General features: G+C 43.2%; 1 protein-coding gene and 1 long non-coding RNA gene across 2 annotated transcripts in view; one reads left to right on the top strand and one right to left on the bottom strand.

Annotated features, from left to right (window-relative positions):
- LOC145422385 (uncharacterized) overlaps positions 1-24,381 on the top strand; it is a 108,773-nt gene extending 84,392 nt beyond the window's left edge. The window contains exon 3 of the long non-coding RNA XR_013903670.1: positions 21,636-24,381. This is a non-coding gene — a long non-coding RNA (uncharacterized LOC145422385). The remainder of the gene's footprint in view (positions 1-21,635) is intronic.
- On the bottom strand, positions 20,733-23,306 carry LOC113012281 (serine/threonine-protein kinase pim-2-like). Its single transcript, XM_026152384.2, has 9 exons — positions 23,173-23,306; positions 22,548-22,784; positions 22,297-22,422; positions 22,079-22,173; positions 21,893-21,940; positions 21,590-21,808; positions 21,320-21,500; positions 21,063-21,233; positions 20,733-20,973 (listed from the first exon to the last, which is right to left on the bottom strand). The coding sequence occupies exons 1-9, from the start codon at positions 23,231-23,233 to the stop codon at positions 20,882-20,884; spliced, it is 1,230 nt and encodes a 409-aa protein (XP_026008169.1). The 5' UTR covers positions 23,234-23,306; the 3' UTR covers positions 20,733-20,881.
- Positions 24,382-27,259: the final 2,878 nt, after the last annotated feature.

Raw genomic sequence — 27,259 nt, 5'->3', positions numbered from 1 at the left:
CAGTTGAAATATGTTCAGGGGTGGAGCCTTATCATATGTGTGCTCTTTGGTCCAGATCAGAACATGTATGACAAAATGAGAGGCAATAAGATTTTCATGGCGAGTCATCGAAATTCGCCATGGCGCCACGGCCTCATAGTATTGTGAAAACTCAAAAGCTCCGCAATTTAACATGGCACAAGGGTGTAGTTGACACTGTCCAAATTTGAAGTTTATAGGACCAAATCCCAAGGAGGAGTTCGTTAAAGTTCGAGGCATGGAAATGGCAAAATTAGAGCCAAAATGTCACCTTCTCTTCCAAATGGCGGACTTCCTGTTGGGTTTGCGTCAATGGGCCCACAGACTTTTTTGTTCGTCTTGGCATGATACACATGTGTGCCAAATTTCATACATGTAGCTGAAACGATGTGGTCGTAGGGCTGCATTTAACAAGGCATAGGTGGCGCTGTAGAGCCATTTCCCAGTGCTCATAAGTAAAACCATTAAAATACAAAATTTTTCACCAGACCTGGCATGTGTGCAAAATTTCATGAGTTTTTGAGCATGTTTAGGCCCTCAAAAAGGCCCTTGTTTGGGGTGAATAATAATAATAATAATAATAATAAGAAACGGAGCAGATACAATAGGGCCTTCGCACTCTCAGTGCTCGGGCCCTAATAAGAAACGGAGCAGATACAATAGGGCCTTCGCACTCTCAGTGCTCGGGCCCTAATTAAAGCTGCAAGCAGCGTTATGAGGGCCCTCGCACCCCCGGCACGTCGAGCCACTGCCAACACCTCAAACCGGCACGTCCGATATGATGTCACATTGATGGATTTCATGCTTTTAATCACCAGCTAACATTTCATCTTATTCAACCAGGATTATAGTCATGCCACTAGGTGGCGCTCTAACCATTATTGACAAATAGCATAACAAACATTTCCAAGCTCGAGTCTCATCACACCTGCGACCTTTGGGAGAGATTGGACATTGTTTTTTTTAGTGACAGCAGATTACTGCTTTTTGCGAGTGATTGAAACTCTACGTGCCGCCATGACCACCCCGTTTCCCTGAACGGAAAAAGCTTCGCAATTTAACATCACAAAGGTCTTTAGATTCTACACACTGAAGAATGCTTCAATATGATGAAATCCCTTGGAGGAGTTCGTCAAAGTATGAGGCCTGAAAAGGGGGGAAAATGTCATCAAAATTACACATTAATTTTAAAATGGCTGACTTCCTGTTGGATTTGGGATATTGCTCCAAGAGACTTTTTTGTACATCTTGATATCTTACACAAGCTTACCAAGTGTCAGACTCATAGATGAAACACAGAGCAGGGGCTGATGTTTTGAAATATTGTAGGGGGCGCTGTGGAGCCATTTCGCGCTATTCAATGAAAATGATCACATGCCAACAAAGCGTTCATCCATTTGGAGGTGTGTGCCAAATTTCAAGCCTCTATAAACTTTCCAAGCCCCTCAAAAGCCACTTCATCTTTCATGGTGAACCGCGTTACCACCAGGGTGCGCCGTTCAGTTTAAAGTCACAATTTTTGCACTGAAGCATCACGAGGGACTGATGTTGATATTCACCGCTTTTGAGGTGGCCACGATGAACCTGTGAAAATCAGTACAACAAAATTAAAGCCATGACATTTCCTGTTGCCACTAGGTGGCGCTGTCCGTATTTCCGACAATGGGCATATCAATCTGTTCAGGGCGGGTCTGACATCATGCCTGTAAAGTCTGGTACTGATCAGACTGGATTTCATTGAGTTATACTAATTTGTTTCTTCATGGCGTGACATCAAAGTTCGCCATGCTGCTGGGGTCACACCCTTTTGCGAAAAGTCACAGTTTTCACTGTAACCCAAGACCAACTCCTTAAGGGTTTTCTGGAGAAATTTGAGGCTGCAGATGTCACCCATCACTATACTGTACCCCAAAGTGTAAAACATGACATTTCCTGTTCCCACTAGGTGGCGCTGTCCTTCATGTCAAATATGGCAGGTGAAATATGTTTAGGGGTGGAGCCTTATCATATGTGTTCACTTTGGTCAAGGTCAGAAAATGTATGACAAAATGAGAGGCAATAAGATTTTCATGGCGAGTCATCGAAATTCGCCATGGCGCCACGGCCTCATAGTATTGTGAAAACTCAAAAGCTCCGCAATTTAACATGGCACAAGGGTGTAGTTGACACTGACCAAATATGAAGGTTATACAACCAAATCCCAAGGAGGAGTTCGCAAAAGTTCGAGGCATGGAAATGGCAAAATTAGAGCCAAAATGTCACCTTCTCTTCCAAATGGCGGACTTCCTGTTGGGTTTGCGTCAATGGGCCCACTGACTTTTTTGTTCGTCTTGGCATGATACACATGTGTGCCAAATTTCATACATGTAGCTGAAACGATGTGGTCGTAGGGCTGCATTTAACAAGGCATAGGTGGCGCTGTAGAGCCATTTCCCAGTGCTCATATGTAAAACCATTAAAATACAAAATTTTTCACCAGACCTGGCATGTGTGCAAAATTTCATGAGTTTTTGAGCATGTTTAGGCCCTCAAAAAGGCCCTTGTTTTGCCTGAATAATAATAATAATAATAATTAAAGCTGCAAGCAGCGTTACGAGGGCCCTCGCACCCCCGGCGCGTCGAGCCAAGCCCAACACCTAAAACCAGCACCTCCGATCTGATGTCACATTGATGGAATTCATGCATTTAACCACCAGCTAACATTTCAAGTCATTCATTCATGATTAGTTAGTCGTTCCACTAGGTGGCGCTCTAACCATTATGTACAAATGGCATAACAATCACTTCCGAGCTCGAGTCTCATCACACCTGAGACGTTTGGGAGAGATTGGACATTGTGTTTTTGAGTGACAGCAGATTACTGCTTTTTGGCGAGTGATTCAAACTCTACGTGCCGCCATGACCACCCCGTTTCCCTGAACGTAAAAAGCTTCGCAATTTAACATCACAAAGGTCTTTAGATTCCACACACTGGAGAATGGTTCAATATGATGAAATCCCTTGGAGGAGTTCGTCAAAGTATGAAGCCTGAAAAGAGGGGAAAATGTTGCCAAAATTACACATTAATTTTAAAATGGCTGACTTCCTGTTGGATTTGGGATATTGCTCCAAGAGACTTTTTTGTACATCTTGCTATTTTCCATAAGCTTACCAGGTTTCAGACTCATAGATGAAACACAGAGCAGGGGCTGTTGTTTTGAAATTTTGTAGGGGGCGCTGTGGAGCAATTTCGCGCTATTCAATGAAAATGATCACATGACAACAATGCCTTCATCCATTTGGAGGTGTGTGCCAAATTCCAAGCCTCTATAAACTTTCCAAGCCCCTCAAAAGCCACTTCATCTTTCATGGTGAACCGCGTTACCACCAGAGTGCGCCGTTCAGTTTAAAGTCACAATTTTTGCACTGAAGCATCACGAGGGACTGATGTTGATATTCACCGCTTTTGAGGTGGCCACGATGAACCTGTGAAAATCAGTACAACAAAATTAAAGCCATGACATTTCCTGTTGCCACTAGGTGGCGCTGTCCGTATTTCCGACAATGGGCACATCAATCTGTTCAGGGTGGGTCTGACATCATGCATGTAAAGTCTGGTACTGATCAGACTGGATTTCATTGAGTTATACTAATTTCTTTCTTCATGGCGTGACATCAAAGTTCGCCATGCTGCTGGGGTCACACCCTTTCGCGAAAACTCACAGTTTTCACTGTAACCCAAGACCAACTCCTTAAGGCTTTCCTGGAGAAATTTGAGGCTGCAGATGTCACCCATCACTATACTGTACCCCAAAGTGTAAAACATGACATTTCCTGTTCCCACTAGGTGGCGCTGTCCCTGATGTAAAATATGGCAGTTGTAATATGTTCAGGGTTGGAGCCTTATCATATGTGTTCACTTTGGTCAAGGTCAGAAAATGTATGACAGAATGAGAGGCAATAAGATTTTCATGGCGAGTAATCGAAATTCGCCGTGGCGCCACGGCCTCATAGTATTGTGAAAACTCAAAAGCTCCGCAATTTAACATGGCATAAGGGTGTAGTTGGCATTGACCAAATATGAAGGTTATGAAATCAACCCCCAAGGAGGAGTTCGTTAAAGTTCGAGGCATGGAAACGGTAAAATCAGAGCCAAAATGTCACATTCAATCCAAAATGGCGGACTTCCTGTTGGGTTTAGGACATTGCCATAATAGACTTTTTTGTTCGACTCTGAACGTTATATAGGTGTACCGACTTTCAAACGTGTAGGTCATACCCATACCGGGGGCTCGCATTTTTCATTTTTCTAGGTGGCGCTACTGAGCTAATTTTCCCTGGCCATGTCTGAGAACATTAAAATACGTAAATTTTCACCAGACCTGACGCGTGTGCAAAATTTCATGAGTTTTCGAGCATGTTTAGGTCCTCAAACGGCCGATTCATTTGCCGAAATAATAATAATAATAATAATAATAAACGGAGCAATTACAATAGGGCCTTCGCACTGTCAGTGCTCGGGCCCTAATTAAAGCTGCAAGCAGCGTTATGAGGGCCCTCGCACCCCCGGCGCGTCGAGCCACGCCCAACACCTAAAACCAGCACGTCCGATCGATGTCACATTGATGGAATTCATGCATTTAACCACCAGCTAACATTTCAACTCATTCATTCATGATTAGCTAGTCGTTCCACTAGGTGGCACTCTAACCATTATGTACAAATGGCATAACAAACATTTCCGAACTCGAGTCTCATTATGCCTGCGACCTTTGGGCGAGATTGGACATTGTGTTTTTGAGTAACAGCAGATTACTGCGTTTTGGCGAGTGATTGAGAGTCTACGTGCCACCATAACCACCCCGTTTCCCTGAACGTAAAAAGCTTCGCAATTTAACAACACAAAGGTCTTTGGATTCCACACACTGAAGAATAGTGCAATATGATGAAATCCCTTGGAGGAGTTCGTCAAAGAACGATGCCTGAAAAGAGGGGAAAATGTTGCCAAAATTGCACATTAATTTTAAAATGGCTGACTTCCTGTTGGATTTGGGATATTGCTCCAAGAGACTTTTTTGTACATCTTGATGTCTTACACAAGCTTACCAAGTGTCAGACTCATAGATGAAACACAGAGCAGGGGCTGATGTTTTGAAATATTGTAGGGGGCGCTGTGGAGCCATTTTGCGCTATTCAAGGAAAATGGTTACATGACAACAATGCCTTCATCCATTTGGAGGTGTGTGCCAAATTTCAAGCCTCTATAAACTTTCCAAGCCCCTCAAAAGCCACTTCATCTTTCATGATGAACCGCGTTGCCACCAGGGTGCGCCGTTCAGTTTAAAGTCACAATTTTTGCACTGAAGCATCACGAGGGACTGATGGTGATATTCACCGCTTTTGAGGTGGCCACGATCAACCTGTGAAAATCAGTACAACAAAGTTAAAGCCATGACATTTCCTGTTGCCACTAGGTGGCGCTGTCCGTATTTCCGACAATGGGCACATCAATCTGTTCAGGGCGGGTCTGACATCATGCCTGTAAAGTCTGGTACTGATCAGACTGGATTTCATTGAGTTATACTAATTTGTTTCTTCATGGCGTGACATCAAAGTTCGTCATGCTGCTGGGGTCACACCCTTGCGTGAAAAGTCACAGTTTTCACTGTAACCCAAGACCAACTCCTTAAGGCTTTCCTGGAGAAATTTGAGGCTGCAGATGTCACCCATCACTATACTGTACCCCAAAGTGTAAAACATGACATTTCCTGTTCCCACTAGGTGGCACTGTCCCTGGTGTCAAATATGGCAGTTGAAATATGTTCAGGGGTGGAGCCTTATCATATGTGTTCACTTTGGTCAAGGTCAGAAAATGTATGACAAAATGAGAGGCAATAAGATTTTCATGGCGAGTCATCGAAATTCGCCATGGCGCCACGGCCTCATAGTATTGTGAAAACTCAAAAGCTCCGCAATTTAACATGGCACAAGGGTGTAGTTGACACTGTCCAAATTTGAAGGTTATGAAATGAAACCCCAAGGAGGAGTTCGCAAAAGTTCGAGGCATGGAAATGGCAAAATTAGAGCCAAAATGTCACCTTCTCTTCCAAATGGCGGACTTCCTGTTGGGTTTGCGTCAATGGGCCCACAGACTTTTTTGTTCGTCTTGGCATGATACACATGTGTGCCAAATTTCATACATGTAGCTCAAACGATGTGGTCGTAGGGCTGCATTTAACAAGGCATAGGTGGCGCTGTAGAGCCATTTCCCAGTGCTCATATGTAAAACCATTAAAATACAAAATTTTTCACCAGACCTGGCATGTGTGCAAAATTTCATGAGTTTTTGAGCATGTTTAGGCCCTCAAAAAGGCCCTTGTTTGGGGTGAATAATAATAATAATAATAATTAAAGCTGCAAGCAGCGTTATGAGGGCCCTCGCACCCCCGGCGCGTCGAGCCACGCCCAACACCTAAAACCAGCACGTCCGATCGATGTCACATTGATGGAATTCATGCATTTAACCACCAGCTAACATTTCAACTCATTCATTCATGATTAGCTATTCGTTCCACTAGGTGGCACTCTAACCATTATGTACAAATGGCATAACAAACATTTCCGAACTCGAGTCTCATTATGCCTGCGACCTTTGGGCGAGATTGGACATTGTGTTTTTGAGTAACAGCAGATTACTGCGTTTTGGCGAGTGATTGAGAGTCTACGTGCCGCCATAACCACCCCGTTTCCCTGAACGTAAAAAGCTTCGCAATTTAACAACACAAAGGTCTTTGGATTCCACACACTGAAGAATAGTGCAATATGATGAAATCCCTTGGAGGAGTTCGTCAAAGAACGATGCCTGAAAAGAGGGGAAAATGTTGCCAAAATTGCACATTAATTTTAAAATGGCTGACTTCCTGTTGGATTTGGGATATTGCTCCAAGAGACTTTTTTGTACATCTTGATATCTCCTATAAGCTTACCAGGTTTCAGACTCATACATAAAACACAGAGCAGGGGCTGTGATTTTGAAATTTTGTAGGGGGCGCTGTGGAGCCATTTTGGGATATTCAATGAAAATGATCACATAACAACAAAGCCTTAACCACATTGGAGGTGTGCGCCAAATTTCAAGACTTTTTAAACTTTCCAAGCCCCTCAAAAGCCACTTCATCTTTCATGGTGAACCGCGTTGCCACCAGGGTGCGGCGTTCAGTTTAAAGTCACAATTTTTGCACTGAAGCATCACAAGGGACTGATGGTGATATTCACCGCTTTTGAGGTGGCCACGATGAACCTGTGAAAATCAGTACAACAAAATTAAAGCCATGACATTTCCTGTTCCCACTAGGTGGCGCTGTCCGTATTCCCGACAATGGGCACATCAATCTGTTCAGGGCGGGTCTGACATCATGCCTGTAAAGTCTGGTACTGATCAGACTGGATTTCATTGAGTTATACTAATTTGTTTCTTCATGGCGTGACATCAAAGTTCGCCATGCTGCTGGGGTCACACCCTTTTGCGAAAAGTCACAGTTTTCACTGTAACCCAAGACCAACTCCTTAAGGGTTTTCTGGAGAAATTTGAGGCTGCAGATGTCACCCATCACTATACTGTACCCCAAAGTGTAAAACATGACATTTCCTGTTCCCACTAGGTGGCGCTGTCCTTGATGTCAAATATGGCAGTTGAAATATGTTTAGGGGTGGAGCCTTATCATATGTGTTCACTTTGGTCAAGGTCAGAAAATGTATGACAAAATGAGAGGCAATAAGATTTTCATGGCGAGTCATTGAAATTCGCCATGGCGCCACGGCCTCATAGTATTGTGAAAACTCAAAAGCTCCGCAATTTAACATGGCACAAGGGTGTAGTTGACACTGTCCAAATTTGAAGGTTATGAAATGAAACCCCAAGGAGGAGTTCGCAAAAGTTCGAGGCATGGAAATGGCAAAATTAGAGCCAAAATGTCACCTTCTCTTCCAAATGGCGGACTTCCTGTTGGGTTTGCGTCAATGGGCCCACAGACTTTTTTGTTCGTCTTGGCATGATACACATGTGTGCCAAATTTCATACATGTAGCTCAAACGATGTGGTCGTAGGGCTGCATTTAACAAGGCATAGGTGGCGCTGTAGAGCCATTTCCCAGTGCTCATATGTAAAACCATTAAAATACAAAATTTTTCACCAGACCTGGCATGTGTGCAAAATTTCATGAGTTTTTGAGCATGTTTAGGCCCTCAAAAAGGCCCTTGTTTGGGGTGAATAATAATAATAATAATAATAATAATAATAATAAGAAACGGAGCAGATACAATAGGGCCTTCGCACTCTCGGTGCTCGGGCCCTAATTAAAGCTGCAAGCAGCGTTACGAGGGCCCTCGCACCCCCGGCGCGTCGAGCCAAGCCCAACACCTAAAACCAGCACCTCCGATCTGATGTCACATTGATGGAATTCATGCATTTAACCACCAGCTAACATTTCAACTCATTCATTCATGATTAGTTAGTCGTTCCACTAGGTGGCGCTCTAACCATTATGTACAAATGGCATAACAATCACTTCCGAGCTCGAGTCTCATCACACCTGAGACGTTTGGGAGAGATTGGACATTGTGTTTTTGAGTGACAGCAGATTACTGCTTTTTGGCGAGTGATTCAAACTCTAAGTGCCACCATAACCACCCCGTTTCACTGAACGTAAAAAGCTTCGCAATTTAACATCACAAAGGTCTTTAGATTCCACACACTGGAGATTGGTTCAATATGATGAAATCCCTTGGAGGAGTTCGTCAAAGAACGGTGCCTGGAAAGAGGGGAAAATGTTGCCAAAATTACACATTAATTTTAAAATGGCTGACTTCCTGTTGGATTTGGGATATTGCACCAAGAGACTTTTTTGTACATCTTGATATCTCCTATAAGCTTACCAGGTTTCAGAATCATACATAGAACACAGAGCAGGGGCTGTGGTTTTGAAATTTTGTAGGGGGCGCTGTGGAGCCACTTCGCGCTATTCAATGAAAATGATCACATGCCAACAAAGCGTTCATCCATTTGGAGGTGTGTGCCAAATTTCAAGCCTCTATAAACTTGCCAAGACCCTCAAAAGCCACTTCATCTTTCATGTTGAACAGCGTTGCCACCAGGGTGCGCCGTTCAGTTTAAACTCACAATTTTTGCACTGAAGCATCACGAGGGACTGATGGTGATATTCACCGCTTTTGAGGTGGCCAAGATGAACCTGTGAAAATCAGTACAACAAAATGAAAGCCATGACATTTCCTGTTGCCACTAGGTGGCGCTGTCCGTATTTCCGACAATGGGCACATCAATCTGTTCAGGGCGGGTGTGACATCATGCCTGTAAAGTCTGGTACTGATCAGACTGGATTTCATTGAGTTATACTAATTTGTTTCTTCATGGCGTGACATCAAAGTTCGCCATGCTGCTGGGGTCACACCCTTTTGCAAAAAGTCACAGTTTTCACTGTAACCCATGACCAACTCCTTAAGGCTTTCCTGGAGAAATTTGAGGCTGCAGATGTCACCCATCACTATACTGTACCCCAAAGTGTAAAACATGACATTTCCTGTTTCCACTAGGTGGCGCTGTCCTTGATGTCAAATATGGCAGTTGAAATATGTTCAGGGGTGGAGCCTTATCATATGTGTGCTCTTTGGTCCAGATCGGAACATGTATGACAGAATGAGAGGCAATAAGATTTTCATGGCGAGTCATCGAAATTCGCCATGGCGCCACGGCCTCATAGTATTGTGAAAACTCAAAAGCTCCGCAATTTAACATGGCACAAGGGTGTAGTTGACACTGTCCAAATTTGAAGTTTATAGGACCAAATCCCAAGGAGGAGTTCGTTAAAGTACAAGGCATGGAAACGGTAAAATCAGACCCAAAATGTCACCTTCAATCCAAAATGGCGGACTTCCTGTTGGGTTTAGGACATTGCCATAACAGACTTTTTTGTTCGACTCTGAACGTTATATAGGTGTACCGACTTTCAAACGTGTAGGTCATACCCATACCGGGGGCTCGCGTTTTTAATTTTTCTAGGTGGCGCTACTGAGCTAATTTTCCCTGGCCATGTCTGGGAACATTAAAATACGTAAATTTTCACCAGACCTGACGCGTGTGCAAAATTTCATGAGTTTTCGAGCATGTTTAGGCCCTCAAACGGCCAATTCATTTGCCGGAATAATAATAATAATAATAATAATAATAATAAACAGAGCAATTACAATAGGGCCTTCGCACTGTCAGTGCTCGGGCCCTAATAATAATAATAATAATAATAATAATAATAATAATAATAATAATAAGAAACGGAGCAGATACAATAGGGCCTTCGCACTCTCAGTGCTCGGGCCCTAATAATAATAATAATAATAATAATAATAATAATAAGAAACGGAGCAGATACAATAGGGCCTTCGCACTCTCGGTGCTCGGGCCCTAATAATAATAATAATAATAAGAAACGGAGCAGATACAATAGGGCCTTCGCACTCTCGGTGCTCGGGCCCTAATAATAATAATAATAATAATAATTAAAGCTGCAAGCAGCGTTATGAGGGCCCTCGCACCCCCGGCGTGTCGAGCCACGCCCAACACCTGAAACCAGCACGTCCGATCTGATGTCACATTGATGGAATTCATGCATTTAACCACCAGCTAACATTTCAACTCATTCATTCATGATTAGTTAGTCGTTCCACTAGGTGGCGCTCTAACCATTATGTACAAATGGCATAACAAACATTTCCGAGCTCAAGTCTCATCACGCCTATGAGCTTTGGGAGAGATTGGACATTGTGTTTTTCAGTGACAGCAGATTACTGCTTTTTGGCGAGTGATTCAAACTCCAAGTGCCGCCATAACCACCCCGTTTCCCTGGACGTAAAAAGCTTCGCAATTTAACATCACAAAGGTCTTTAGATTCCACACACTGGAGAATGGTTCAATATGATGAAATCCCTTGGAGGAGTTCGTCAAAGTATGAAGCCTGAAAAGAGGAGAAAATGTCGCCAAAATTGCACATTAATTTTAAAATGGCTGACTTCCTGTTGGATTTGGGATATTGCTCCAAGAGACTTTTTTGTACATCTTGATATCTCCTATAAGCTTACCAGGTTTCAGATTCATACATAAAACACAGAGCTGGGGCTGTGGTTTTGAAATTTTGTAGGGGGCGCTGTGGAGCCATTTTGGGATATTCAATGAAAATGATCACATAACAACAAAGCCTTCGTCACATTGGAGGTGTGTGCCAAATTTCAAGCCTCTATAAACTTGCCAAGACCCTCAAAAGCCACTTCATCTTTCATGGTGAACAGCGTTGCCACCAGGGTGCGCCGTTCAGTTTAAAGTCACAATTTTTGCACTGAAGCATCACGAGGGACTGATGGTGATATTCACCGCTTTTGAGGTGGCCACGATGAACCTGTGAAAATCAGTACAACAAAATTAAAGCCATGACATTTCCTGTTGCCACTAGGTGGCGCTGTCCGTATTTCCGACAATGGGCACATCAATCTGTTCAGGGCGCGTCTGACATCATGCCTGTAAAGTCTGGTACTGATCAGACTGGATTTCATTGAGTTATACTAATTTGTTTCTTCATGGCGAGACATCAAAGTTCGCCATGCTGCTGGGGTCACACCCTTTCGCGAAAACTCACAGTTTTCACTGTAACCCAAGACCAACTCCTTAAGGCTTTCCTGGAGAAATATGAGGCTGCAGATGTCACCCATCACAATACTGTACCCCAAAGTGTAAAACATGACATTTCCTGTTCCCACTAGGTGGCGCTGGCCCTTATGTCAAATATGGCACTTGAAATATGTTCAGGGGTGGAGCCTTATCATATGTGTGCTCTTTGGTCAAGGTCAGAAAATGTATGACAAAATGAGAGGCAATAAGATTTTCTTGGCGAGTCATCGAAATTCGCCATGGCGCCACGGCCTCATGGTATTGTGAAAACTCAAAAGCTCCGCAATTTAACATGGCACAAGGGTGTAGTTGACACTGTCCAAATTTGAAGCTTATAGGACCAAATCCCAAGGAGGAGTTCGTTAAAGTTCGAGGCATGGAAATGGCAAAATTAGAGCCAAAATGTCAACTTCTCTTCCAAATGGCGGACTTCCTGTTGGGTTTGCGTCAATGGGCGCCCAGACTTTTTTGTTTGTCTTGGCATGATACACATGTGTGCCAAATTTCATACATGTAGCTCAAACGATGTGGTCGTAGGGCTGCATTTAACAAGGCATAGGTGGCGCTGTAGAGCCATTTCCCAGTGCTCATATGTAAAACCATTAAAATACAAAATTTTTCACCAAACCTGGCATGTGTGCAAAATTTCATGAGTTTTTGAGCATGTTTAGGCCCTCAAAAAGGCCCTTGTTTGGGGTGAATAATAATAATAATAATTAAAGCTGCAAGCAGCGTTATGAGGGCCCTCGCACCCCCGGCGCGTCGAGCCACGCCCAACACCTAAAACCAGCACGTCCGATCTGATGTCACATTGATGGAATTCATGCATTTAACCACCAGCTAACATTTCAACTCATTCATTCATGATTAGTTAGTCGTTCCACTAGGTGGCGCTCTAACCGTTATGTACAAATGGCATAACAAACACTTCCGAGCTCGAGTCTCATCACACCTGAGACCTTTGGGAGAGATTGGATATTGTGTTTTTGAGTGACAGCAGATTACTGCTTTTTGGCGAGTGATTCAAACTCTAAGTGCCGCCATAACCACCCTGTTTCCCTGGACTTAAAAAGCTTCGCAATTTAACATCACAAAGGTCTTTAGATTCCACACACTGGAGATTGGTTCAATATGATGAAATCCCTTGGAGGAGTTCGTCAAAGAACAATGCCTGGAAAGCGGGGAAAATGTCGCCAAAATTGCACATTAATTTTAAAATGGCTGACTTCCTGTTGGATTTGGGATATTGCTCCAAGAGACTTTTTTGTACATCTTGATATCTCCTATAAGCTTACCAGGTTTCAGACTCATACATAAAACACAGAGCTGGGGCTGATGTTTTGAAATTTTGTAGGGGGCGCTGTGGAGCCATTTCGCGCTATTCAATGAAAATGATCACATAACAACAAAGCCTTATGCACATTGGAGGTGTGCGCCAAATTTCAAGACTTTTTAAACTTTCCAAGCCCCTTAAAAGCCACTTCATTTTTCATGGTGAACAGCGTTGCCACCAGGGTGCGCCGTTCAGTTTAAACTCACAATTTTTGCACTGAAGCATCACGAGGGACTGATGGTGATATTCACCGCTTTTGAGGTGGCCAAGATGAACCTGTGAAAATCAGTACAACAAAATTAAAGCCATGACATTTCCTGTTGCCACTAGGTGGCGCTGTCCGTATTTCCGACAATGGGCACATCAATCTGTTCAGGGCGGGTGTGACATCATGCCTGTAAAGTCTGGTACTGATCAGACTGGATTTCATTGAGTTATACTAATTTGTTTCTTCATGGCGTGACATCAAAGTTCGCCATGCTGCTGGGGTCACACCCTTTTGCAAAAAGTCACAGTTTTCACTGTAACCCAAGACCAACTCCTTAAGGCTTTCCTGGAGAAATTTGAGGCTGCAGATGTCACCCATCACTATACTGTACCCCAAAGTGTAAAACATGACATTTCCTGTTTCCACTAGGTGGCGCTGTCCTTGATGTCAAATATGGCAGTTGAAATATGTTCAGGGGTGGAGCCTTATCATATGTGTGCTCTTTGGTCCAGATCGGAACATGTATGACAAAATGAGAGGCAATAAGATTTTCATGGCGAGTCATCGAAATTCGCCTTGGCGCCACGGCCTCATAGTATTGTGAAAACTCAAAAGCTCCGCAATTTAACATGGCACAAGGGTGTAGTTGACACTGTCCAAATTTGAAGGTTATGAAATGAAACCCCAAGGAGGAGTTCGCAAAAGTTCGAGGCATGGAAATGGCAAAATTAGAGCCAAAATGTCACCTTCTCTTCCAAATGGCGGACTTCCTGTTGGGTTTGCGTCAATGGGCCCACAGACTTTTTTGTTCGTCTTGGCATGATACACATGTGTGCCAAATTTCATACATGTAGCTCAAACCATGTGGTCGTAGGGCTGCATTTAACAAGGCATAGGTGGCGCTGTAGAGCCATTTCCCAGTGCTCATATGTAAAACCATTAAAATACAAAATTTTTCACCAGACCTGGCATGTGTACAAAATTTCATGAGTTTTTGAGCATGTTTAGGCCCTCAAAAAGGCCCTTGTTTGGGGTGAATAATAATAATAATAATAATTAAAGCTGCAAGCAGCGTTATGAGGGCCCTCGCACCCCCGGCGCGTCGAGCCACGCCCAACACCTAAAACCAGCACGTCCGATCGATGTCACATTGATGGAATTCATGCATTTAACCACCAGCTAACATTTCAACTCATTCATTCATGATTAGCTAGTCGTTCCACTAGGTGGCACTCTAACCATTATGTACAAATGGCATAACAAACATTTCCGAACTCGAGTCTCATTATGCCTGCGACCTTTGGGTGAGATTGGACATTGTGTTTTTGAGTAACAGCAGATTACTGCGTTTTGGCGAGTGATTGAGAGTCTACGTGCCGCCATAACCACCCCGTTTCCCTGAACGTAAAAAGCTTCGCAATTTAACAACACAAAGGTCTTTGGATTCCACACACTGAAGAATAGTGCAATATGATGAAATCCCTTGGAGGAGTTCGTCAAAGAACGATGCCTGAAAAGAGGGGAAAATGTTGCCAAAATTGCACATTAATTTTAAAATGGCTGACTTCCTGTTGGATTTGGGATATTGCTCCAAGAGACTTTTTTGTACATCTTGATATCTCCTATAAGCTTACCAGGTTTCAGACTCATACATAAAACACAGAGCAGGGGCTGTGATTTTGAAATTTTGTAGGGGGCGCTGTGGAGCCATTTTGGGATATTCAATGAAAATGATCACATAACAACAAAGCCTTAACCACATTGGAGGTGTGCGCCAAATTTCAAGACTTTTTAAACTTTCCAAGCCCCTCAAAAGCCACTTCATCTTTCATGGTGAACTGCGTTGCCACCAGGGTGCGGCGTTCAGTTTAAAGTCACAATTTTTGCACTGAAGCATCACAAGGGACTGATGGTGATATTCACCGCTTTTGAGGTGGCCACGATGAACCTGTGAAAATCAGTACAACAAAATTAAAGCCATGACATTTCCTGTTCCCACTAGGTGGCGCTGTCCGTATTCCCGACAATGGGCACATCAATCTGTTCAGGGCGGGTCTGACTTCATGCCTGTAAAGTCTGGTACTGATCAGACTGGATTTCATGGAGTTATACTAATTTGTTTCTTCATGGCGTGACATCAAAGTTCGCCATGCTGCTGGGGTCACACCCTTTTGCGAAAAGTCACAGTTTTCACTGTAACCCAAGACCAACTCCTTAAGGCTTTTCTGGAGAAATTTGAGGCTGCAGATGTCACCCATCACTATACTGTACCCCAAAGTGTAAAACATGACATTTCCTGTTCCCACTAGGTGGCGCTGTCCTTCATGTCAAATATGGCAGTTGAAATATGTTTAGGGGTGGAGCCTTATCATATGTGTTCACTTTGGTCAAGGTCAGAAAATGTATGACAAAATGAGAGGCAATAAGATTTTCATGGCGAGTCATCGAAATTCGCCATGGCGCCACGGCCTCATAGTATTGTGAAAACTCAAAAGCTCCGCAATTTAACATGGCACAAGGGTGTAGTTGACACTGTCCAAATTTGAAGGTTATGAAATGAAACCCCAAGGAGGAGTTCGCAAAAGTTCGAGGCATGGAAATGGCAAAATTAGAGCCAAAATGTCACCTTCTCTTCCAAATGGCGGACTTCCTGTTGGGTTTGCGTCAATGGGCCCACAGACTTTTTTGTTCGTCTTGGCATGATACACATGTGTGCCAAATTTCATACATGTAGCTCAAACCATGTGGTCGTAGGGCTGCATTTAACAAGGCATAGGTGGCGCTCTAGAGCCATTTCCCAGTGCTCATATGTAAAACCATTAAAATACAAAATTTTTCACCAGACCTGGCATGTGTGCAAAATTTCATGAGTTTTTGAGCATGTTTAGGCCCTCAAAAAGGCCCTTGTTTGGGGTGAATAATAATAATAATAATAATAATAATAATAATTAAAGCTGCAAGCAGCGTTATGAGGGCCCTCGCACCCCCGGCGCGTCGAACCACGCCCAACACCTAAAACCAGCACCTCCGATCTGATGTCACATTGATGGAATTCATGCATTTAACCACCAGCTAACAATTCATCTCATTCAATCATGATTATAGTTGTCCCACTAGGTGGCGCTATAACCATTACTGACAAATGGCATAACAAACACTTCCAAGCTCGAGTCTCATCACACCTGCGACCTTTGGGAGAGATTGGATATTGTGTTTTTGAGTGACAGCAGATTACTGCTTTTTGGCGAGTGATTCAAACTCTAAGTGCCGCCATAACCACCCCGTTTCCCTGGACGTAAAAAGCTTCGCAATTTAACATCACAAAGGTCTTTGGATTCCACACACTGGAGAATGGTTCAATATGATGAAATCCCTTGGAGGAGTTCGTCAAAGTATGAAGCCTGAAAAGAGGGGAAAATGTCGCCAAAATTACACATTAATTTTAAAATGGCTGACTTCCTGTTGGATTTGGGATATTGCTCCAAGAGACTTTTTTGTACATCTTGATATCTCCTATAAGCTTACCAGGTTTCAGACTCATACATAAAACACAGAGCTGGGGCTGTGGTTTTGAAATTTCGTAGGGGGCGCTGTGGAGCCATTTCGCGCTATTCAATGAAAATGATCACATAACAACAAAGCCTTCATCCATTTGGAGATGTGTGCCAAATTTCCAGCCTCTATAAACTTGCCAAGACCCTCAAAAGCCACTTCATCTTTCATGTTGAACAGCGTTGCCACCAGGGTGCGCCGTTCAGTTTAAAGTCACAATTTTTGCACTGAAGCATCACGAGGGACTGATGTTGATATTCACCGCTTTTGAGGTGGCCACGATGAACCTGTGAAAATCAGTACAACAAAATTAAAGCCATGACATTTCCTGTTGCCACTAGGTGGCGCTGTCCGTATTTCCGACAATGGGCACATCAATCTGTTCAGGGCGGGTCTGACATCATGCCTGTAAAGTCTGGTACTGATCAGACTGGATTTCATTGAGTTATACTAATTTGTTTCTTCATGGCGTGACATCCAAGTTCGCCATGCTGCTGGGGTCACACCCTTTCGTGAAAAGTCACAGTTTTCACTGTAACCCAAGACCAACTCCTTAAGGCTTTCCTGGAGAAATTTGAGGCTGCAGATGTCACCCATCACAATACTGTACCCCAAAGTGTAAAACATGACATTTCCTGTTCCCACTAGGTGGCGCTGTCCCTGGTGTCAAATATGGCAGTTGAAATATGTTCAGGGGTGGAGCCTTATCATATGTGTTCACTTTGGTCAAGGTCAGAAAATGTATGACAAAATGAGAGGCAATAAGATTTTCATGGCGAGTCATCGAAATTCGCCATGGCGCCACGGCCTCATAGTATTGTGAAAACTCAAAAGCTCCGCAATTTAACATGGCACAAGGGTGTAGTTGACACTGTCCAAATTTGAAGGTTATGAAATGAAACCCCAAGGAGGAGTTCGCAAAAGTTCGAGGCATGGAAATGGCAAAATTAGAGCCAAAATGTCACCTTCTCTTCCAAATGGCGGACTTCCTGTTGGGTTTGCGTCAATGGGCCCACAGACTTTTTTGTTCGTCTTGGCATGATACACATGTGTGCCAAATTTCATACATGTAGCTCAAACCATGTGGTCGTAGGGCTGCATTTAACAAGGCATAGGTGGCGCTGTAGAGCCATTTCCCAGTGCTCATATGTAAAACCATTAAAATACAAAATTTTTCACCAGACCTGGCATGTGTGCAAAATTTCATGAGTTTTTGAGCATGTTTAGGCCCTCAAAAAGGCCCTTGTTTGGGGTGAATAATAATAATAATAATAATAATAATAATTAAAGCTGCAAGCAGCGTTATGAGGGCCCTCGCACCCCATCGCGTCGAGCTACGCCCAACACCTAAAACCAGCACCTCCGATCTGATGTCACATTGATGAAATTCATGCATTCAACCACCAGCTAACATTTCATCTCATTCAATCATCATTATAGTCGTCCCACTAGGTGGCGCTCTAACCATTACTGACAAATGGCATAACAAACATTTCCGAGCTCGAGTCTCATCACGCCTGCGACCTTTGGGACATATTGGACATTTTGATTTTGAGTGACAGCAGATTACTGCTTTTTGGCGAGTGACTGAAACTCCATGTGCCGCCATGACCACCCCGTTTCCCTCAACGTAAAAACCTTCGCAATTTAACATCACAAAGGTCTTTAGATTCCACACACTGGAGATTGGTTCAATATGATGAAATCCCTTGGAGGAGTTCGTCAAAGTATGAAGCCTGAAAAGAGGGGAAAATGTCACAAAAATTACACATGAATTTTAAAATGGCTGACTTCCTGTTGGATTTGGGATATTGCTCCAAGAGACTTTTTTGTACATCTTGATATCTTCCATGAGCTTACCAAGTTTCAGACTCATAGATAAAACACAGAGCTGGGGCTGATGTTTTGAAATATTGTAGGGGGCGCTGTGGAGCCATTTTGCGCTATTCAAGGAAAATGGTTACATAACAACAATGCCTTCATCCATTTGGAGGTGTGTGCCAAATTTCAAGCCTCTATAAACTTTCCAAGCCCCTCAAAAGCCACTTCATCTTTCATGATGAACCGCGTTGCCACCAGGGTGCGCCGTTCAGTTTAAAGTCACAATTTTTGCACTGAAGCATCACGAGGGACTGATGGTGATATTCACCGCTTTTGAGGTGGCCACGATCAACCTGTGAAAATCAGTACAACAAAGTTAAAGCCATGACATTTCCTGTTGCCACTAGGTGGCGCTGTCCGTATTTCTGACAATGGGCATATCAATCTGTTCAGGGCGGGTCTGACATCATGCCTGTAAAGTCTGGTACTGATCAGACTGGATTTCATTGAGTTATACTAATTTGTTTCTTCATGGCGTGACATCAAAGTTCGCCATGCTGCTGGGGTCACACCCTTTCGTGAAAAGTCACAGTTTTCACTGTAACCCAAGACCAACTCCTTAAGGCTTTCCTGGAGAAATTTGAGGCTGCAGATGTCACCCATCACAATACTGTACCCCAAAGTGTAAAACATGACATTTCCTGTTCCCACTAGGTGGCGCTGTCCTTGATGTCAAATATGGCAGTTGAAATATGTTCAGGGGTGGAGCCTTATCATATGTGTGCTCTTTGGTCCAGATCGGAACATGTATGACAGAATGAGAGGCAATAAGATTTTCATGGCGAGTCATCAAAATTCGCCATGGCGCCACGGCCTCATACTATTGTGAAAACTCAAAAGCTCCGCAATTTAACATGGCACAAGGGTGTAGTTGACACTGTCCAAATTTGAAGCTTATAGGACCAAATCCCAAGGAGGAGTTCGTTAAAGTTCGAGGCATGGAAACGGCAAAATTAGGGCCAAAATGTCACCTTCACGTCCAAATGGCGGACTTCCTGTTGGGTTTGCGTCAATGGGCCCACTGACTTTTTTGTTTGTCTTGGCATGATACACATGTGTGCCAAATTTCATACATGTAGCCCAAACGATGTGGTCGTAGGGCTGCATTTTACAAGGCATAGGTGGCGCTGTAGAGCCATTTCCCAGTGCTCATATGTAAAACCATTAAAATACAAAATTTTTCACCAGACCTGGCATGTGTGCAAAATTTCATGAGTTTTTGAGCATGTTTAGGCCCTCAAAAAGGCCCTTGTTTGGGGTGAATAATAATAATAATAATAATAATAATAATAATAAGAAACGGAGCAGATACAATAGGGCCTTCGCACTCTCAGTGCTCGGGCCCTAATAAGAAACGGAGCAGATACAATAGGGCCTTCGCACTCTCAGTGCTCGGGCCCTAATAATAAGAAACGGAGCAGATACAATAGGGCCTTCGCGCTCTCAGTGCTCGGGCCCTAATTATCCACAGGAGCTTTTATACATAGTGAAGTTATAATTCGTCCTGTAGAAATTATTTAAGCTATATAGTTCCCTTTGTGATAACTCTGCTATGAATGCCTCTCATTAATTTTTTTAATTTTAAAATCAGACAGCCCACTATGAGCAAACAACAGTGGGAAGGAAAAACTCCCTTCTTGAAGGAAAAAACCTCTGTGACTGTCTTTGTGCACACTTTAACCTGATTCAGTTTTCTTACTTGTCAAAATGCACCATGGGTAAAAAAAAAAACCCCAAAACAAAACAATCTTTGAAATAGTAATGAAGGAGAATCCTCAGCAAAGATGAATTAAACAAGTTTTATTTTGATCAAATTTTACTTTAAGTAAAACACATCTTTATTTGATGACATTAAAATCATCAAATAAAGACAGTTTTGATGGAGCTCCTGACCCAGCCCAAGCTCTCTATGAAGACGAGGAAAAACTCCCCAGGGGGCCAGATCGATGGGAAGAAACCTCGGGAAAGCCCATTCAAAGAGAGATCCCCTTTCCTGGGATGGCTGGGGGGGGGGGGGGGGGGGGGGGGGGGGTTACAGGAACTCCAAAACAAGCTAAATTTTTATTTACTTTTTAAGATTGAGCCATTCTATCTATTCCTGTCCAACAGAAAAAAGAAAGGAAGTTACTACAATGTATCATACATATATGATAAGGTGTGAATTGTGCGTTTGTGTGTGTTATCTTAGCCAAGGGTGAAGCTGGAGCTCCTCCAGTGTTGGGCGCTTCTCCGGGACTGTAGTTAAACATGCGTCCAAGAAAATGCGGCATTCTTGAAAGAAAGAAAAGATCAAAAAGATGAAGATGATAGTTCTAGTGATCCAAGGCATCAGTGAATCTGGAAGTGTGAAGTTTTCTTACCTGTGGACAGACGCTTTTTGATGCTCAGTTTCTTTGTGAGGAACCTCTCTGTATTAAAGTCCCGTGCATGAAGCGCTTCATACAACACCACTCCCATTTGCCACACCGTGGTGGGTCCACACCTGTAGCAGCTCCTCCTGTACCACTCGGGAGGGGTGTGAAGAGGTGTGCCTAACAAACAGACCCAATTACAATTTCTTCTAAAACAAAAGACACAAATTGTTACATCTGTGAAAAGCAGGAGCAGAATATGTTACCATAGAAGATGCGATACAGAGATCGCTGCTTAAGAAAGCAGCTCAGTCCAAAGTCAATGATGCGAACACGAGGCACATCTGAGCCGGTCTCAATCAGAATGTTTTCTCCCTTGATGTCCCGATGAAAGATGCGTTTATCCTCAAGTTCCTTTACAGCATCAACTAGTTGCTTCAGAATGACCTGAAAAAGATGAAAAACACAATAATGAGTTAATGCTTTTCTGCCTTGATTGAATGCTGTACAGTCTAAGGTTCTCCCAGTCAACCTACCTTGGCCTTGTCTTCTGTTAAAGTTCTTCCATTTTCTGCTTTGTAGTTTTGCAGGTCCACAGCGGGGACAGGTCTCTCCAGCACCAGGATCAGCTCTTTGCCAAGGTCGAACCACTCCAGCAAGGACACAGGTGCTGATATTCCCACTGACCCTTCTGCTTCACCTGCAAGTTTAACCATAATGGCCACTTCCACTGAGAGCTTCTTCCCGCTTTCATCCTGAAATATTACAACAAAGTGGATGATGAGGAACGCCGCATTCAATCCAGTAATGTAAAACTGATTCAAGTGTTGGACGCTTACCGCCACTTTGCAGTAGACTTTATTTTTGGGAATGTGTTTGATGGCAACCTAAAAGACACAGAGCATTGGTGAGCATTTCCTCAGTATGACATAATGAAAGGTGGAAACACAGCAGACGTCTCAGTTTACAATATTATCCATTATCTGCGTTACTGCCTGTCTTACTACCATCATCTGAACACTTACTGGAAAACGATCTTCTATCCGGTAGCCAGAAAACACTGCTCCGCAGCCTCCTTCTCCGAGCTGGTGCTCCTCCACATATCTGGCTTGGAATTCACCTGAACAGACAAAACAGCAAATCTTATTTTATTACAGCTGTGACACAAATTACTCTCCTCTGTAGCATAAATGTTCCTTTTGCCCTTCCGCTGAATATAAAACCCAAGCTGCTTGCTACTTACGTTTTTGGTCTGCCACTGATTTTTTGTCCTGGTCCACATTCCTTTTTTTTTTCTTGGGTGACTCTCTGTTGTCTCCCGTGGCCTTTCTTTTGCCATTTTTTGCGCACACCTGTTTGTTGTTCAAGTCTGGAGATGTGGAAAACACCAAAAGCACATCAGCTCACTGGATGATAGACACAAACACTAAACACCAATATCTTAAACCTAGCAACCACACTTAATCTACCCCCTTATTCAACTAATTAGCCTACCTTTACCAGAGTCCAACGAGGAGGATGCTTGCTCCTTGTCACCGCTCATATGATCAAGCAGTTTAGCCCTCTTTGCTTTCTTTGTTGTGCCCTCTCCATCTTGCACAACCTTGCGCTTTACTCCTTTGACCACATCTGAGCTGGTGGAAGGACCAGCCTGCTCAGCGACCCTCCTCCTTTTTATTGGGGTCTTCTTTTCAGGACTGGCCTTTCTTTTAGCAGTCCTGCTCTTACAATCTATAAACGACAACAACACAGTGGTGAAAAAGAGTCCCCGACATCAGGACTGGAAGCATTTTGATGGCAAAGAATTTGAAATTGCTTTTGCTTAAATTATTACAAGTTTATTCTTGGGATAAAAAAACTGACCAGTGCGAATTGATACTAGGTTTACTAAGTCTTAGATCTTGATGACACTTGTTGGTCTGTTTTTACTGTTGAGTCCAAGAGTAAACTTATTACATTATTTTACCAAAAGACCGGTAACCTTTCTTTGATTAGACATCTTGTATTAAAGCTATTTTCAATCAAACATATGATTCAATTGCTCTAAAAATGATTCACACAGTGTCAACATTTCTAGGATTTGTATTTTACCAGGATTTTATTTTATTATTTTACTTACCTTGATCTCCTGAATCTTTCTTATCGGCTGGAGTGGTAATTTTTCTTGTTTCCTTTTTCATTGTAATTTCGGAGAACTTTTAAAATTGAAAATGTAAACCGTAGTGAGTTAATATTGAGTTAATATTCCTTCAAATGTGCGCCCTTCAAATGCTTGACTTTTCTAACTGAATTCTGTAAGTGAGCTTTATAAGTAAACTCTGGAAACTACAGCAACACAACATAGAATCTTGCCTTTCAGTGACTTCACTGACTGCCAGTAGTTCAAAGTAGTTTACAGAAAAACACTCTGGCAGACAAAGCCATAATATTTCATATAATTCAATCATTTCATATCAATTAAACAGTTTCTTTCATTATCTTTCATCGTTTGTATAAAGACCTCATGTATGGATGACAGTATGAAGATTTGTGGTTGACCACACACTAATAAACACAGTGTCAGCTACATTGTCATCTGATTTAAAGTATTTATTATTGTACATTTAACTGTCATGGTACGGAGTCTGTGACCCAGTGTTTTGTGTTTGTTAATTTATATTCATTGATTATTCTTATGTATGTTTTTGGTTCTCTTTATTGTTTTCTTCTTGTGTTATATTCTTAGGCTTTAGGTTTCTGTTACTTTGCCTTACCCCTGTGTCCCACGTGTCACGTCTAGTCATTCTTGTTTCCATGTTCCCCAATTTCTCCCCAGTTAGTCATGTCTCTGTGTCAACTCTGTGTCTTTGTAAAAGTCTCTTGTTTGCTGTTTTACTTTGATAGTCTTGTGTGCTATGTTAGTGTTTTCATGTCTGTGAAGGTTCTCAGTCATCCAGGTCATCGTAGTCTAAGGAGTTTGGAAAGAAAGAAGTCTCTTTCTAAGCTCCTTAGACTATGTTAGTGTTTTCAGTTTTCCTTCCCCATGGTCTTGTTGTTTGTGATTTCTCGCAGCTGTGCTCTCATCCTGTGTCTTATTCCCTCATTTATCCCTCTGTGTATTTAAGCCCATTGCCTTCCTCTGTTTGCTGTTGGGTTGTCTGTGTATCATCCATGACATTTCCCATGTTCCAGGTTATCATTTGTTGTGTTCCATGTCTCAGATCTTTAGTTTCTTTATACTTGCTTCTAGTTGCCTCCCTGTTTAGTCTTTGTTAGTTTAGTCTTTGTATTCCTGCATTTTTGTTTGTTGTTTTGTGCTGCCTCAATAAAAGGCATATTTTCAGTTTAAGTCCTCGTCAGCCTCTGCATTTGGGTCCTATCTCTCTTCACTCCACACATCTGCCAGAGCAGCCATGACATTAACTTTCTTATTATATCAAACGACAGACCAATGAAAGATAAAGGGATAAAAACAGAGTGTGTGTACTATCAAATATAACAAGTTTTTATAAAGGACAACAAATGATGTTTTGTCACAAGCTCCCAGTAAAGGTTTCTGTTAAGTAGGGCTGGGCGATATGGCCTAAAATTCATATCCCGATATAATTTGAAGCACGTGCGGTAACGATATACATCACGATATATTCTTTTCTTCTGTATAACGTATTTTCCACACTATAAGGCACACTTAAAATCCTTTAATTTTCTCAAAAATCGAGAGTGCGCCTTATGTATGAATTCTGGTTGTGCTCACTGGCCTCGAACCGATTTGGGCATACAGAAATCTGTTAAAAAATGTTTTAGTACAACTTTGGTAAGCCGCACTGCTTGATGGATTGTCAGAGCATTACGGCTGCCATAGTGAAGAGCTTCACGGAGTAATCTCGGTCCAAAACTCCGTCTTCTTCAGGTCCCAAAGTCAAACGAACACAGAGTTAAAAACGGTCTAAATTCTTTCATCTTTAATTAAATCATCAGCGTTGCTGCTTTATCAGGTGTAACAATTAAGTTTAACGTCCAGGCATCCATGAAAACAGGATTTATTAAATTTAACGGAGTTAGAAGTTAACAGGAAGTTAGCTCGCTAGTTTCCACCTAAACATTTCATACCATGTTCTGACAGAGATTTTTGAAACTAATTAAAGCATACAGCTCTGCTGTCACTTCCAACATAAATGAAGACAGAAAACTAAACAGCAGTGGCATTTGCAGGGTTACTGAAGTTGGACTACCTGGTATATAATGTTGTGCTACGTGATTGCTAGCGACACAGCTATGTTAGCATAACATTAGCACAGTGAAGCTGGAAGATGAAGCTAACTTTTTTTCTACTCGATAAAAGTTAACGTGAGGGATTCTGGTGGTCAGGGACAAATGCAATCGCATAGCAGGATGCTGTACACGGGGCAAACTTCAGTCAGGAGAACAACTGAGATAATCCATCCACAATACCAGGTTAGTAATTAATATACTGCAACAACATGGGAATAGAGCAGCTGTGAGAGAATTCAACATTAATGAATCAATGTTACGGAAGTGGAGGAAGCGCAGTTTTTGGCTTTTTGCCATGACTGTCGCCCAACGTAATTTGCAGATGATAAGAGTGTGTGCGTGACTATCTGGTTTCTTTTATTTAGAGCACAGAAATGTCCCTTTTTGGTCTAGAACCATGGTCTTTTCCTGGCAGCCAGCTTTCCAGCTTTTACCAGCATGTCTCGTGTCCAACGAGAGGGGATCGGATTTTGGATCACTGCTACACGCCATACAAGCAGGGCTACAAAGCTGTCTCACACCCGGCTTTTGGGAAGTCTGACCACAACGCCATCTTCCTCATTCCCCAGTATAAACAAAGCATACGGAGGGAAGACGTGACCAAGAGGGAGGTAAAACGGTGGACTGCCCAATCAGAAGCTACGCTACAGGACGCACTCAACGACGTAGACTGGGACATGTTCAGAGCATGCGCAGTCGACATCAACGAGTTTACGGAAGTAGCAGTATGCTTCGTCAATATGCTAGCGGAGGAGATTATCCCCACTGCGAGAGTCACCACATTCCCAAACCAGAAACCGTGGATGGACAGATCGATCCGCACTGCAGTAAACGCCAGGACCGCCTCCTACAACGCGGGTCTCGCCACTGGCGATATGAGCGCCTACAAAGCGGCCTCATACGGCGCGCGGTGAGAGATGCCAAACGCCGGTACCGGGAACGTGTGGAGTCCCGCTTCCACCAGGGCGACACACAGAGTATGTGGCACGGACTACGCACCATTACGGACTACAAAGCCAGGGACACTGCGCCGATCAACGCCGACTCTGCATTCACCAACGAGCTGAATCGGTTCTACGCCCGTTTCGAGGTTAGCCAGGCGGCTAATGCTATCTACCGCCTGACTACCGAGGACAGTGACGTCATCAGCGAGAGACCGGTGACCAGCATCGCGGAGCATGACGTCCGAGTGGCACTGAGGAGAGTGAACACAAGGAAAGCGGCGGGGCCAGACGGCATCACCGGCCGTCTGCTGCGCTGCTGTGCTGACCAGCTAGCAGGTGTGTTCACTTACATCTTCAACGAGTCCCTGGCGAAGTCTGTGGTCCCCACATGCTTCAAAAGATCCACCATCATCCCTGTGCCCAAGAACAGCAAACCCTCATCCCTGAACGATTACCGGCCAGTTGCACTGACCTCGGTAGTAATGAAGGTGTTTGAGAGGCTGCTGAAGAACATAATCAGAATCAGAATCAGAAAACTTTATTGATCCCTGGGGGAAATTATTTTTTGTTACAGTGCTCCATTTTAAACCAACATTAAGACAAGACAGACAATACGCTAACTAAGAATAGTACAATATATACATATATATACATACATAACATCATCTCCTCCTCCATCCTAGACACCACAGATCCGCTGCAGTTCGCCTACAGATCCAACAGATCCACAGAGGATGCCATCGCCCACGTCCTACACACCACTCTCAGCCACGTGGACAAGAAACAGGGTAACTATGTGCGAATGCTGTTTGTTGATTACAGTTCAGCGTTTAACACAATAGTGCCCTGCAGACTGTTCACAAAGCTGAGGGATCTGGGACTTAACAGCCGTCTGTGTGCATGGGTGTTGGACTTCCTCACTGGCAGAACTCAGGTGGTGAGGGTAGGCAGGTGCTTCTCCAACAGCATCACCATCAACACAGGAGCACCTCAGGGATGTGTCCTCTCGCC

This window comes from Astatotilapia calliptera, chromosome 19, assembly GCF_964374335.1.
Source record: "Astatotilapia calliptera chromosome 19, fAstCal68.1, whole genome shotgun sequence".
NCBI lineage: Eukaryota > Metazoa > Chordata > Actinopteri > Cichliformes > Cichlidae > Astatotilapia > Astatotilapia calliptera.
The sequence above is the reverse complement of the archived record's forward strand: the minus strand, read 5'-3'. Positions and strand labels throughout refer to the sequence as shown.

Bases quoted from the DNA above. Each gene is read 5' to 3' on its own strand.
- LOC113012281 (XM_026152384.2), bottom strand. From the start codon at position 23,233: ATGAAAAAGGAAACAAGAAAAATTACCACTCCAGCCGATAAGAAAGAT. The intron at 21,809-21,892 runs GTAAGCGTCCAA...GTAATATTTCAG, and splicing joins AAGTCTACTGCAAAGTGGCG to GATGAAAGCGGGAAGAAGCT. The intron at 21,234-21,319 runs GTAACATATTCT...TCTGTTTGTTAG, and splicing joins TCTGTATCGCATCTTCTATG to GCACACCTCTTCACACCCCT.